A 13045-nucleotide genomic window follows, 5' to 3' on the forward strand; every position below is an offset into this window, starting at 1 on the left:
CTGGAGGAGGGCCTAGCCGCTCGGAGCGACGCCGGGTGGGGAGGCTGCGGACGCGGCGTTGAGAGATGAATTTCGAAACAAGGTCGGGAAGCTAACCGTGTCTTTTTTTCTGGGGGAACCACGGGAGTGCAGAGCCGGAGAGAGGAGGAGCAGCCTCCGATCCCTGCACCGGGTTCCCGAGTCACCGCCGCCGCCAAGGAACGAGCACAGCTCCAGCTGTAAGGCAGCCCGTTCCCGGCGCCTTGGAGGCTAGGTGGGCGGCATCTGGACAGAGCAGCCTGGGGAAAGCCCGGCGCGCGTCCAGCACAAGCCGCCGAGGGGCGCGCTCGCGCCGGCGACGCTGCGGGCGCGCGAGCGGCGGGGTAGGCGGGGAGGAGAGGGTGCACCGCCCCTCCGAGGGGCGGGAGCGCCGTTCCGGAGGGCGGGGGCGGGGCGGGCACCGCCGAGGAGTCGGGGCGCGATCCGCTGGTTTCGATTAGTGCGCGGAGCCGCGGCGGCGGAGCAGGACAGCAGAGCTGCACCGCCCGGAGCCCAGCGGCGAGGAAGCAGGGCAGCGGGGAGGCAGGGCGGCGGCGGTGCGCAGGGTCCGGCCAGCGGCCGCAAAGGTCTGGACACACGAATCAGAGCCACGGGCAGCGGCAACCCAGATCACGGAGCCCGGCCACCGCAGCGCCCGCAGCCGCGAGCGCGCCGAGGACAGTGCGCGGGCGAGTGCCCGTGGGCGGGGGCGCGCAGGCCCTGCCCGCCCCTTCCGTCCCCACCCCCCTCCGCCCCTTCCTCTCCCCACCTTCCTCTCGCTTCCCGCGCCCCCGCACCGGGCGCCCACCCTGTCCTCCTCCGGCCGGAGCGCTGTCCGCGGCGGCAGCCGGAGCGGGCCGGGCCGGGCCGGCGGGCCGGGGGATGGCGCTGCTGGACCTGGCCCTGGAGGGAATGGCCGTGTTCGGGTTCGTCCTCTTCTTGGTGCTGTGGTTGATGCATTTCATGGCCATCATCTACACGTGAGTGAGGGGCAGCCGGAGGGGCTCGCGGCTAGGGTCTGGGCCTCCGGGAAAGGCGGGAGTGGGAGGTATTTGTGTTTTGGAGGGGACTGTGCTTGGGAGGGGTGAAGAAAGCTAGTTCTCAGACGCTTCCCTCCATCCCCTCTTCCCTTATACAGGATGGCGTGAGGAGCGAGGGTCCTTGGGTAGGAAAAGTGACCAGTGAAGGGGTTGCAGGCTATTGAAAAGCCAGGGGGAAAGAAGGCTGTTCCTTACTTATCAGGTTGCTTGTACTGATTGTACTGGGATTCGTGTGATTTTTTTTTTTTTAATCTGGGCCAAGATGTATGGTGTATTGTTTTTTTCTCTCGGCATGGACCACATTTCTGTTACGGCGATGATCGATTCCACTCTTCCGGGAGCTGCTCACAGCTACCTGGAGATCTCCCTGTGGATTTTCTTCTTCCTGGAAGTGTTCAGTGCGCTCTGATAGGTGTGAAGCACCTGTCCACCTTGAAAAATGTCCACTAAACCTCCGATCCGGTTGTTATAGCTTTGAGTCATTCTTAGTGTCTACATTTCAGTATGGTTTTCTTTTTTTCTTCTAGTTCCTGATTTATTGTCTTGTTTAGATTTGTACCCTTCTCCTGCCCTCCTTATCTCTACAGTATTTAACAAATACTTCTTGAGGCCGACAAGATACCATTTACTGTTCTTGGCTGAGCAAGACATAATTCCTGTCCTCATGGAGCTTACATTCTTGAAGGAAGATACGATGACAAAAATCCAAAGAAGTTTATTCTGGGTAGCTATAAAGCCTGCGAATAAAACAGAATAGGGTGAAAAGGTGGAGACATGCGATTTGTGGCTAGTTTGATATTTCACTCAGTGTCTCTAAAATTAACTTTGCCTGCGTAAATAAATGAAAGAATTGTGTAGCGCACATTACTGATGTGGATGCACTTGGCTTTTAGCCTGGGAGGAAAAAAGTAAAAATAAAGAACATTTTTAAACTTTATCCTAACAGGGAGTCTCTTAGGAGACCAGAGGACTTGAAGAAATTTGTTTCTTCTAGTTTTTTTTCCCCCTTTTACTACAGAAAAAAAAAAAAAGGTGTGCTTTTCTTTTTGAAAACATTGCTTTTTATTAATAGAGTGTGGCACTTCCTGATGCTATAGAAAGATGCTCCTTGTAAAGTATACATTGATATTTCTTTGAAAGTGAAAGAAAACATGCCACTTCCATATTGTTGATATTGGTTTTTGGAGTTTTTGAGTTGTAGGTACTGAACATGTACCGGTGTTCATTTTAAGTATATGTATGGGTTCTTTAAAAAAAAAAAAAAAGTGTTACTTTTCCCAGTCATAAAAATAAAAATGCTCACTATATAATGAATTTAGGCAATATGGAGAGGAATAAAGAAGAGAGTTAAAAATACATATACCCAAACATTACCTTGTTAATCTTTTGTGACTGTCATTCCAGTTATATCTCTCTGTGTGTCAGAGAGACATCCAGAGCAAGAAAAGAAGGGGGAAACCTTTTCAAATTCATCTAATTAATAAATGGTTATGAGTGTCAGTTTAGTACAAAGCACTGTTCAAGGTGCTAGAAATAAAACATCCAAGGTCATTGTTGAAGTGGAGCTGACATGTAAAATGTCATGACCATTTCTTTTTATGTCAATAATTAATATCTCTGCAGTTTTTAAAATTATTTGTTTTTTGGTATTGGGGATTGAACTCAGGGGTACTCTAGCACTGAGTTCCAGCTCCAGTCCCTTTTTTATTTTTGTATTTTGGAACAGGGTCTCACCAGGTTGCCCAAGCTGGCCTGAAAGTTGGTGATCCTCCTTGTCTCAGCCTCCTAAGTAGTTGGGTTCACAGAGTGTTCCGCTGCACCCATCTCTGCATTACTTCTAATAGATTTATGGGAGTCTAACATTTTTATTCGTTGTTATTGATGACATTTAGGTTGTTTGCAGTTTATTAAACAACACTGTTTTGTTTTTTGTTTTTGGTGCTGGGGATTGAACCCAAGGCTTCGTGGATGCTAGGCAAAGATTCTACCACTGAGCTACATCCCCAAACCTTTTTCAGTTTTTATTTTGAGACAGTGTCTCACCAAGTTGCGGAGGCTGGCCTGGAACTTGTGGTCCTCAGCTTTCTGAGTAGCTGGCATTACAGGAGTGTACCACCACACCCAGTAGAAGTGGTGTATCTTTTAAACTGTAATACAAATTGTTCTGTAAAAATGTTGTATCTATTCATAGGCCTGGTAACATTGTATAATGGTGCCCATTTCTCTCTCACAAAGTATTAGGCTTTTCACTGTGCTTTGTTTTTGTTGTTTTATTAATTACCAGTCCTGTCAAATATTTTTCATTTATTTATATACTACCTGCTCCTAAGTAGTTTTTTTTTTGGGGGGGTGTACCAGGGATAGGCACCTAAGCCCTAAGCCATATTCTAGCCCTTTGTACTTTTTTATTTTAGAGATAGGGTCTTGCTAAGTCTCTTGAGATTGGTTTTGAACTTGCAGTCCTCCTGCCTCAGCCTCTCAAGACACTGGGATTAAAGTGTGTGCCTCCATGCCTTGCTTCTTTCTTAAATTTTTAATTTTACTCTTTAGTGCACCTGATATTTTGCTTTGTTATGAGATTCTAGAGCCCTGGTTATTTTAGTTTCATTTGTCCCAAAATCATTTGTCCCAAATTATTGATAATTCCACTCTTTTGAAAATACCATCTTTATATTTTCTTCTTTATACTTGGGTATTTTAGAGGGGCTTTCAGTGGCATTCCACAGATTTATTAATCTAGTTTTCATTTTTAATTAATGAAATTTTAGTAACTGGTGAGGCAAACCTCTCCTTGTTCTTTTGCAAAACGTTTTGAATTGGTACACATTTTTACTTAAAGGTGAACTTTAAAGTCTTTATTTCAGACTCTAAAGTAATCTTTTTCTTATTGTTTTGGTTGAAATTAAATTTATAGCTTCATTTGGAAAAGCCTGAATTTCCACATGGGACCATGATATTCTGCCTTCCTCCATTATATATTTGTAATTATAAATATCATACCTCTTTAATTAAAATTAACCCCATTTCAGATGAGCATCTGGAAATGTTCTTAAACTTGAGACCACTCGGAATTTTTTTATTTCCTTTGGCTTAATGGTAAACAACAGATGTTTTCTTAAAATACTTTTTAAGTTTTTTTACTCTTAGGCAAATTTTTAGCTTAGTTGAGATTATGTAGACAGGCTTTGTATTGTCTATAGCCCACAAAACTGCCATTTTTACTGACAGTAACAGGTTCCTGAAAAGCATGTGAAAATCAAAGAAAACGCAATTAGTTTGTTACAGTTTGGAGGGCCTTGTTAATTACAGTAAACCTGTGAATATTTTTATGATTGAATAACTGATGGAAGGTAGATAATCAACAGATTAATTTGTGTATAAATTAAGTCTCATCTTTTTTGATAAGTATTTTTTTTTTCTGGTCTGATTCCACCTTCAGGATTTTTGATTTGATACTTTTTTTTTTTTTTAATTAAAAGATGCCTCCCAGTTTAATGAGTCGTTTTCAAACAGATAACTAAGCACTTTTTCATCTCCCTCTCCCAACTGTATTTAGTAAAATTGCAGTTGAATCTCAACATTTGACAAACAAGGTTAAAGAACTTTGGCAACAATATATATATTGGTTAGAATACTGTGCGAGATAGTTTATATTTTATTAAAGGATATGTTTTCTGAATACATATTCTATATCCCCTCAAATCCTTTTTTAAAATAAGGCAGCATACCAGTTAGCAGGTATTGATATTTCTGAAAATGTATGCTCGCCACTGGTAGAAATGGAACCTATTCTTAAAAACTTACGGCTCTCTATCTAGGTGTCAGATCAAGGAGCATGGCTTCTCCTTAATCAAAATGTTTAAGTAATATAAATATTGTAAAGAGATTTCAAGGAAAATTAAAGCATTTTAATAACTGGTTATATTAGAAATATGAAACACCATTTATATCAGTGTAAAATGGCATCTACTTAAGTTAGTCTTGATTTTTTTTTTGTATCTTCTTTCAAATAAAGAGCTAAGGATTGGGGCTTCATTTAAAAAAAATCGAGCTGAAGTTGATTAGAACAATAAACAACTATTATTTAGTGAGGTTATTTGTTCTGATTTTACAGATGTCTTACAGTTCATTTAAGCCTGCAATTTAAAAAAAATTTTGGAATCAGGATTGAACCCAGGGATGCTTAACCACTGGGCCACATCCCCAGCCCTTTTTATATTTTTATTTTGAGACAGAGACTTCCTTAGACTAGGGTCTCCATAAGCTGCTGAGGCTGTAACCCTGCAATTTTAAAAGCCGTGATAACTTACAAACTAGAAAACCAATATTTCCAGTGTTTAGAACCATCTTCACGTGACATCATCTCCACCAGCCGCTTTGCTCCTTCCAAGTTTAATACTGAACGAGGCTGAGTCATTTCCTAACATTTTAGATGGCAGATACTTGTTGGAAGGGTCTTACTCCCAAGATTTTTGATTTCCTAAAAATAGTTGATGACGGGAGCTTCAGCAGGCAGAGTTATTTGGTGATCTTCCTTTTTGTGAGAGTAAGCATGGCTTGGTAGTTGGGGACTGAGGGGAAAGCAAATGTAGGTCTGAAACTAGGTGTCTTCTTCCCTCTTAGCCCCTCAGAGCCGTCTTGCGGGATGATGAGGGTGTCTAAGCAGGACGGACACCTTTCCTTTTTTTTTTTTTTTTACTGCCCTTTATTCTTTTTCTCCTTTCTTTTCCCCACCCAACTCTGACCCTCTGAATATCACTTTCCCCCTCTTTGGTAATGTTCTAATGTTTAGCATTAGACTCTGTGTTTCCTGTTCATTGACTAGAGGTGCCAGGCTGGTGTGGTAGTAACTTCTTGTATCCACGGGTACTAACTGTCCTCTAGTAAAGCAGAGCTCCTTTTCCTGGAGATTTTTTTCAAGTGAATTCTGCCTTGTAAAAATACATTTCTAAGGTTTCCAGCAGAGCATTGTATACCATTTGCATAACTTTTGAATGGAGGGTATGTGTTCATTGTGATTACAATTGCAATAAACTACCTGTCAGAAGCTAGTTGTGTTTTTAATCTAAATTTTAGTATTTAGAATATTTAGGTGGTACGATTTGGGGCTTATAATTCACGTATACATTGGTCTTCTAAACCTTGATGAAATAAAAATCGAGAACTTCTTGTCTGGTTTAAACCTGAAGATACACTTGGACTTTGGTCAAATGTTGATCAGATCTGGGTGTGGTGACGTATGCCTGTAATCCCAGCAGTTTAGGAGGCTGAGGCAGGAGGATTACAAATTCGAGGCCAGCCTTGGCAATTTAGATCCTATCTCAAAATAACACATAAAAAGGGCTGGCTCAGTGATAGGTACTAGGGACTGAACCCAGGAGTGCTCTATCCCTAGTACCTGAAAAAAAATAGTTGATCAGTCAAAGTGGCAGGACCACTTCATGATAAATGAATTAAACATTTCAGCAGTTGAGCCTCTTTAACCTGAGCCTAGAAACAATCGTATGTTACCTTTAAGGAGTAGAATGAAAATTATAATTTAGTTTCAATATTCAGTGATAATTCTATTGATTCATTTCTCCCTCCCTTTTGCTACATAATTAGTTCCATACACCTTTTTTTTTTTTTAAAGAGAGAGAGGGAGAGAGAGAGAGAGAGAATTTTTTTAATATTTATTTTTAGTTTTCGGCAGACACAACATCCTCCTTTGTATGTGGTGCTGAGGATCGAACCCGGGCCACACACATGCCAGGCGAGCGCGCTACTGCTTGAGCCACATCCCCAGTCCCCCATACACCTTTCTATCTACCCTAGATTATGGAAACTATTTCTGCTCACTGGTATCTTTACCTACATCCTTGCTCTCTTTCTAGTTTATCCTTCTGGAACACTGATCTTGGTTCATATGCTTGAAGACTTACTATGACTCCCCAGTGCCTTCAGGTTAAAAATCAGACTCCCTAACAAGACATGTACAGCTCCTTAGCATACCATGCCCTTGCACCTACCTGTTTCTTCTTTTTGAGTTGGTGGCGTTTGTCTGAATATGCGACGGACTTTCTGTAGAATTCTCCTTTTTTCATTTTGCTATAACTCCTGCTCATTCAAGTCATTTTATATTTTAATTAATTCATTTTTTGGTACTGGGAATTGAACCCAGAGGTGCTTTACCACTGAGCCACACCCCCAACCATTAATTAGTTAATTATTTTGAGATAAGATCTCACTGAGCTTGCTCAGGGCCTTACTAAATTGCTGAGGCTGTCCTCAAACTTGTGATCCTCCTGCCTCAGCCTACTGAGTTGCTGGGATTACAGGCATGTGCCACTGTGCCTGGCTCCCTGGCTTGTCATATTATGTGTAGCTCCCTACTGGATTAGATGCTCCCTCTGTGTCTTTTCATAGTACTTCGGATTTACTCATCTAAATTGTAAATGAATGTCTCTTTTCTCATTAGTTTTTTGAGGATAGAGATGATGTCTTATTTACTACTGTGTATTCAGGGCCTACTAAGCACTCAGTTACTACCTGTCAAATGAATGATCTTTGAGGTTTCTCCAGTAGCAATGCTGGATTTTTATTTATTCATTAATTCAGTCTCTGATGGCCATTGTGGTTTGAGGTACATCATAGAATTTGGGATGCTTTCAGTGATCATAGATTTTGATGAAACTGATTAGAACAGTAAAATCTTTTTTTAAAATATTTTTTTTTTTTTTAGTTATTGATGGACCTTTATTTGTTTGTTTGTTTGTTTGTATGTGGTGCTGAGGATCGAACCCAGGGCCTCACACATGCTAGGCAAGTGCTCTACCACTGGGCCACAACCCCAGCCCCACAAGTAAAATCTTGAACTCACTATTTCTAACTAGTTACAAGTTAAAATAGGAATAGGGCTACATCAATAATTTGTTTACCTTCAGATTCTTTGTTAAATCTGAATTTTCCTCCAAAGGTTTTTCCAATGGACTGGCTGTCTTTCCCATAAATAATCTTGATACTCAGATCTGTCTTTGGGGCAGTCATAGCCCAGGGCTATCCTGATTTGGATCACATGCTTTTTTTTTTTTCCAGTCATGGAGTTTTATTGTATACATGAATAGTTTAATTTAAACATTAAGTTCACTTTTTCTTTTATATATATATATATTTTTTTGATGTATAGACTTTTACTTTTATTCATTTACTTATATATGTGGTGCTGAGAATCGAACCCAATGCTTCATACATGCTAGGCAAGTGCTCTACCACTGAGCCACAGCCTCAGCCCTAAGTTCACTTTAAAAGAGTAATTTTAGGGGATTTTGTAGAAGAGTATAGAGACAAGTCTCATTAGTTTCCTTTTGATGCAAAGGTGACTTTGGGCCTGTGGTGTGTTTGTGGGTGCTGTGTTTTGAAGTGCTTTGTAGTGAGTGCACATCTACTAAGGAATCAGCAAAATGCTGTGTTCTACATGTTTTCTATACACTGGAGCTAATTCTGTTGTCACTAAAGGGTTATTGAATTGGGTCTTTTGATCCTGTTTGAGAACTTAATAAGGATCTTCTCTTTGATTTCTATGGTGGTGGACTCCTTTATATTTTGTAATATTGGTGTTTATTGTCCAGTGGAAATAGTTGTGTTTTCCTGTACAGCTAACTCATTGTCAGTTATTTTTCTTTCTCTGGGGAATCTTGTCCGGAGAGTCAAGGTTACACTGGAAGGTATGCTTTGTGCTGCTATTGAAGCCCATTTTGTTGCAATGCCATTTTAAAATGATAAGTACTATGTCAATAATATTAGTCATGATACATACCAACCAGAATCACATAACCACCACCTTCCAGAACAAAATCATAACAGCAACAACAACAAAGGCCTTTAGTCTTTAATCACTGGGAACTGCTGACATGGACTGTGTATAGTATGGGCCTGCCGATATCAGAATCAACCTAATTTTGTGTGAAATATTAACCAACGTGGTGGCGTGGAGCAGAGGAGATAAATTCCTGGGTTTAGATAAATTGTTTTAACTGAATTCTATAGCAGAACTATAAAATAGCAGTCTGGATCTGTTAAGCAAGGTGACCTTTGTCCTTGTGGAATCCATATTCTTTCTTGGAATTGTTAAATGCAAGTCTTGTGCCTCACATCTGGTGGAGAAGATCTATAGAAGGTTGCTGCAGAGCCTGCTGCCAGCCACCTGAAGGGGAAAGAGCACCGCCCACCACTGCCTTCCTTCAACTTTGTCTTCTCTTTCCAAGGGCTTCCCCTCCTTTCAGGCTTCCCTCTTGCTGAAACTAAATTAGAATAGAAAACTGTAAAAGAAACCAGTTAAAAATGGTACAAAGCATTAACTGAAAAATCATCGTGGTTGACGAGAGTAAAAAGATGAAAAGACTAAACAATCAGCTAACATGATGAAAAAGTAACAATTTTAGAGACTTGGATGCCAGGAAATAAAAACAAAGCTGGGCACCTGCCTGTTCTCGTGTTTGCAGGAGTGGGGCAGATGGGTGGAGAGGTCTGATTTGAGAGTCATACTTAGGGGACCTATAAGGAGCCTTCTGCCAGCCCTTCTTCAGATTGCTCAGGTGGCAACAGAAGGGTTACACTCTGTCCTGTCACCAAGTCTAGGTGTGGGCTGCTCCTAGTACTGACAGAACAAAGTCCCACTCCTGGGCCTGCCTTCCCCTCCCCACTGCCACAGGGAGCAAGCCCATTGGCTTTCCCCAAACTGTTCTGGTATGACCTTATCTCAGATTCCTGCTTTGGACAGGGGACAGGGCTAGGTGCTCCTATTCTCAACCTCTGTTGGTATCTTCTCTTGAAAGAATAAAATTACCTTTCTCCATGAAAAAAAAAGGGGGGGGGGAGGTGGAGTTGGAGACTCAACTAAGCTAACATAAGGCCATCCCATCATATCCGAGGCAGTTAGGATCATTAAGCTAAGGCAGATATAATGCTGGCAGAACCCCTGAATATTTCTTGCTGTCACTTGAAGTTCTTTGAAGTCTTCTCTGAATAGATAGATGTCCTTCTAGCTCACAATGGAAAAAAGCAGGACCTCTTTTGCCTCTGACTCACGGCTCACCACCTTTGGACTTTAGGCTGAACTAAGTTACTTTGAGGAAGCACCACTCTGGTGCCTCCACTCCTCCTCTGTCACCAATGTTGGCAGTTCCAGTCCTGAGCACTTCCCTGTCCCTGTCCTTGGGGGTGTTAATGTCTTTAAAACACATGAATGCCTTTTTTTTTTTTTTTTTTTAAGATGGTGAATCTAGCTCCCGATTTAAAATTTAATTTAAAAACAATTCCTAGGGAAAACGATACATCTATTGGAATTTTACTATGCTTTCTAACTCCCCAGAATTTCCTAACTATATCAGGATCACTTTACTCTTCATGAAAAATGGAATCAAGTCATTGATGATTTGTATAGGAAGGCTATGCCCTTTGTATACCCACTGCATTTCTGAAAGTGTAATAAAATCAAATTTCTGAAAATTAAATGGATATATGTGTTAGGAGGGCAGATTATAGTTCAAGAGAACTAAGAATGTTGTTAAAAATCACAAATGATTTTAACACTTGTGGTCCAAATGCCTGAGAGCTTGCCTTGCCATGGAGCGCTTTCTAGGTGTTAGAGACTAGGGGAAGGGGCTTTCCCTCCCACCCTGAGTGGGGTGGGAAAGCTGGTGGGTAGCTTCTCTGGGGGCTGTGCTGGCCATTGGAATATAATGGTCAATAGAACAAACATAATCGCTACAGTATCTTCTGGAATTTTTTCAACATCTTCATACTAAAAGGCAGTAGCTTGAAGTTACATAATAACTAGCAGTTGCTTTCTGCCTTGTATCTGCTGCAGAGTGGAAACAGTTCTGCCTTGCTGGTCTTAGCTCTGAGGGTGCCACCTTCTGCCTGTACTAGCCAAGGGACAGGGGTTCTTGTTACCCAGTGTCTTGAGTCAGCCTCTGAGGATAGGAGCATTAAGAGAAGCCAGGACTATGCAGCATCTCTGCCCAGCTAAGAACCCATCTCATGGTTTAAGAGGAGAGCATGGCTAAAAAACAAATGAGCAAAACAGTAACAGGCCATTTTTGTTGGAAAATAATTTGTGATATTCAGTGTTCCTTACTCTTAAACTTGCATGGTTTTATGCTTCTGGATGTCTATGGCACTTTAAATTTCCTAAATATATGGTGTGACTTTAGCTTTACATACAATGTTAACCTAAATAGTGGGCATGATTTAAACTGTACATTAGGTGTGTTTTATGCCATGTTTTGACTTAATTTTGTTTTAACCATAATTGGGGGCTTTGGATAATTTTTTTCTCCCCTTTTAATCTTTCTTAGTACATACAAGTTTATTTTATGTTTTTTAAAAAAAGCATTCAAGGATTATACTTGGAAAGAAATAAAAAAATGAAAACAAAAAAATCATCATAATGGCTTAATATAAATATATATGAATCTTTTGGAAATATGAATTTCTAGTCTTTCCAATTTGGCATATATCTCAGCAATATTTGATGTCTCTAAATCCCTAATCAAAACTATGATACTTCAGAGAAATTATATTTTGGTGGAAAAGTCTTTGAAATTATAGCATAGGTCTTATTTTAAAGTTATGGATAGTAATAGGTATATTTTTCTTTGTGGCTTTAATCTCATGTCTTTCTCACAGCTTCCCTGTAAGATAGGTACTATTATGTACACTTTTATTTATTTTATTTTTTATTTTTGGTACCAGGGATTGAACTGAGGGGCACTCAACCAGTGAGCTGCATCCCCAGCTCTATTTTGTATTTTATTTAGAGACAGGGTCTCACTGAGTTGCTTAGCATCTCTCTTTTGCTGAGGCTGGCTTTAAACTCTCCATCCTCCTGCCTCAGCCTCCGAAGCCACTGGGAGTACAGTTGTGCACCACCTTACCTGGCCTATGGCCTATTATACACACTTTAAAAAACACTTAAAGAAGTAACTTACCCAAGGGCACAGCTAGTAAGCTGGGATAGAAACCTAGGCAGTCTGCCACCAGCCCAGGCTCTTAAATCACTATGCTATATACTGCCAGAGGTGACTTCAAAATAACCCCGGAAGTAATCCATAGGGATAGGGTATCTAAATGAGGATTTCTCCACTTGCTGTCTTAGTCTGTGGCATTGGAAACAGATTATGGTGTAGAAGGCCCCTGCTCATTCACCTCTCCTACTCTTCACATTTTTAGCCCATCCCATAATTGCTAGTCTTTAAGTTTCCACCTGGGCCCTCCTCTGTTCTTACAGTAGTAACCTAGTCTTCCTGGGTCTGTGGTTCTCCACCCAGATGACACTTTGGAATGACATGAATGGCTTAAAAAGTACTGCCACCTGGACCCCACCCCAAGAGATTCTGATTTAATTGGTCTCAGCATCAGGATTTAAAAATCAACTTCCCCAGGTGATTTTGATGTACAGCCTGGACCGAGAACAGCTGCCCTAGACTGTTGATCCACAGTTGTTTCCTGCATGTGCTACCTCTTGGCTTCATTTAGTTCTCCCTGTAGCCCGAACCTGCAGTTCATCACTTTATTATCCTACGCTTTGCCTCGCCTCACCTTGCCTGGCCTTATATCAGTCTGCCCTGCTATCCTGAATCCATCCAATAATTTATAGCTTCTCAACTCTCAAATCCTGCAGAGGGTAATCACACGCCATGTGGATTAGTACTACTACACATTCATGGTCTCAGATCTCAGCCAAGCCTACAGTGCTATCTGGCAGTACTTTGTTTCTTTATTTAGCTCTGTCATCCATTACCTCTTCTAAATCTTCACCATTCTACCACATTCTTGGCAGATTTATCTTAATTCCTACTTCACACTGTGGATCCTATCATGCCATTAAATTTTTTTTTTCTTTTCTTTCTCTTTAACTAGCTCTTTCCTCTTAGCCTGTGTCCTCAGGCATTCTTACAAAACCAAACAAATCTTTGTGCTTCATCTAGTCACTCTTTGGCCCTTTC

The 13045-nt window shown here is 41.3% G+C and overlaps 1 protein-coding gene across 2 annotated transcripts in view; it reads left to right on the forward strand.

The window, feature by feature from the left end:
• Positions 1 to 50: 50 nt before the first annotated feature.
• The window catches only part of Ugcg (UDP-glucose ceramide glucosyltransferase), a 38032-nt gene continuing 25037 nt past the window's right edge, over positions 51 to 13045 (forward strand). The window contains exon 1 of one of the 2 annotated variants that reach the window (XM_078047954.1): positions 51 to 82. In XM_078047954.1, the coding sequence (XP_077904080.1) occupies positions 66 to 82 (17 nt within the window). In that variant the 5' untranslated portion in view covers positions 51 to 65. Of the gene's footprint in view, positions 83 to 436; positions 999 to 13045 lie in introns of those variants that run through there. The other variant, XM_005329709.4, reaches the window with a different exon arrangement.

The sequence above is a fragment of the Ictidomys tridecemlineatus genome, chromosome 4 (assembly GCF_052094955.1).
Source record: "Ictidomys tridecemlineatus isolate mIctTri1 chromosome 4, mIctTri1.hap1, whole genome shotgun sequence".
NCBI classification, from domain to species: Eukaryota; Metazoa; Chordata; class Mammalia; order Rodentia; family Sciuridae; genus Ictidomys; species Ictidomys tridecemlineatus.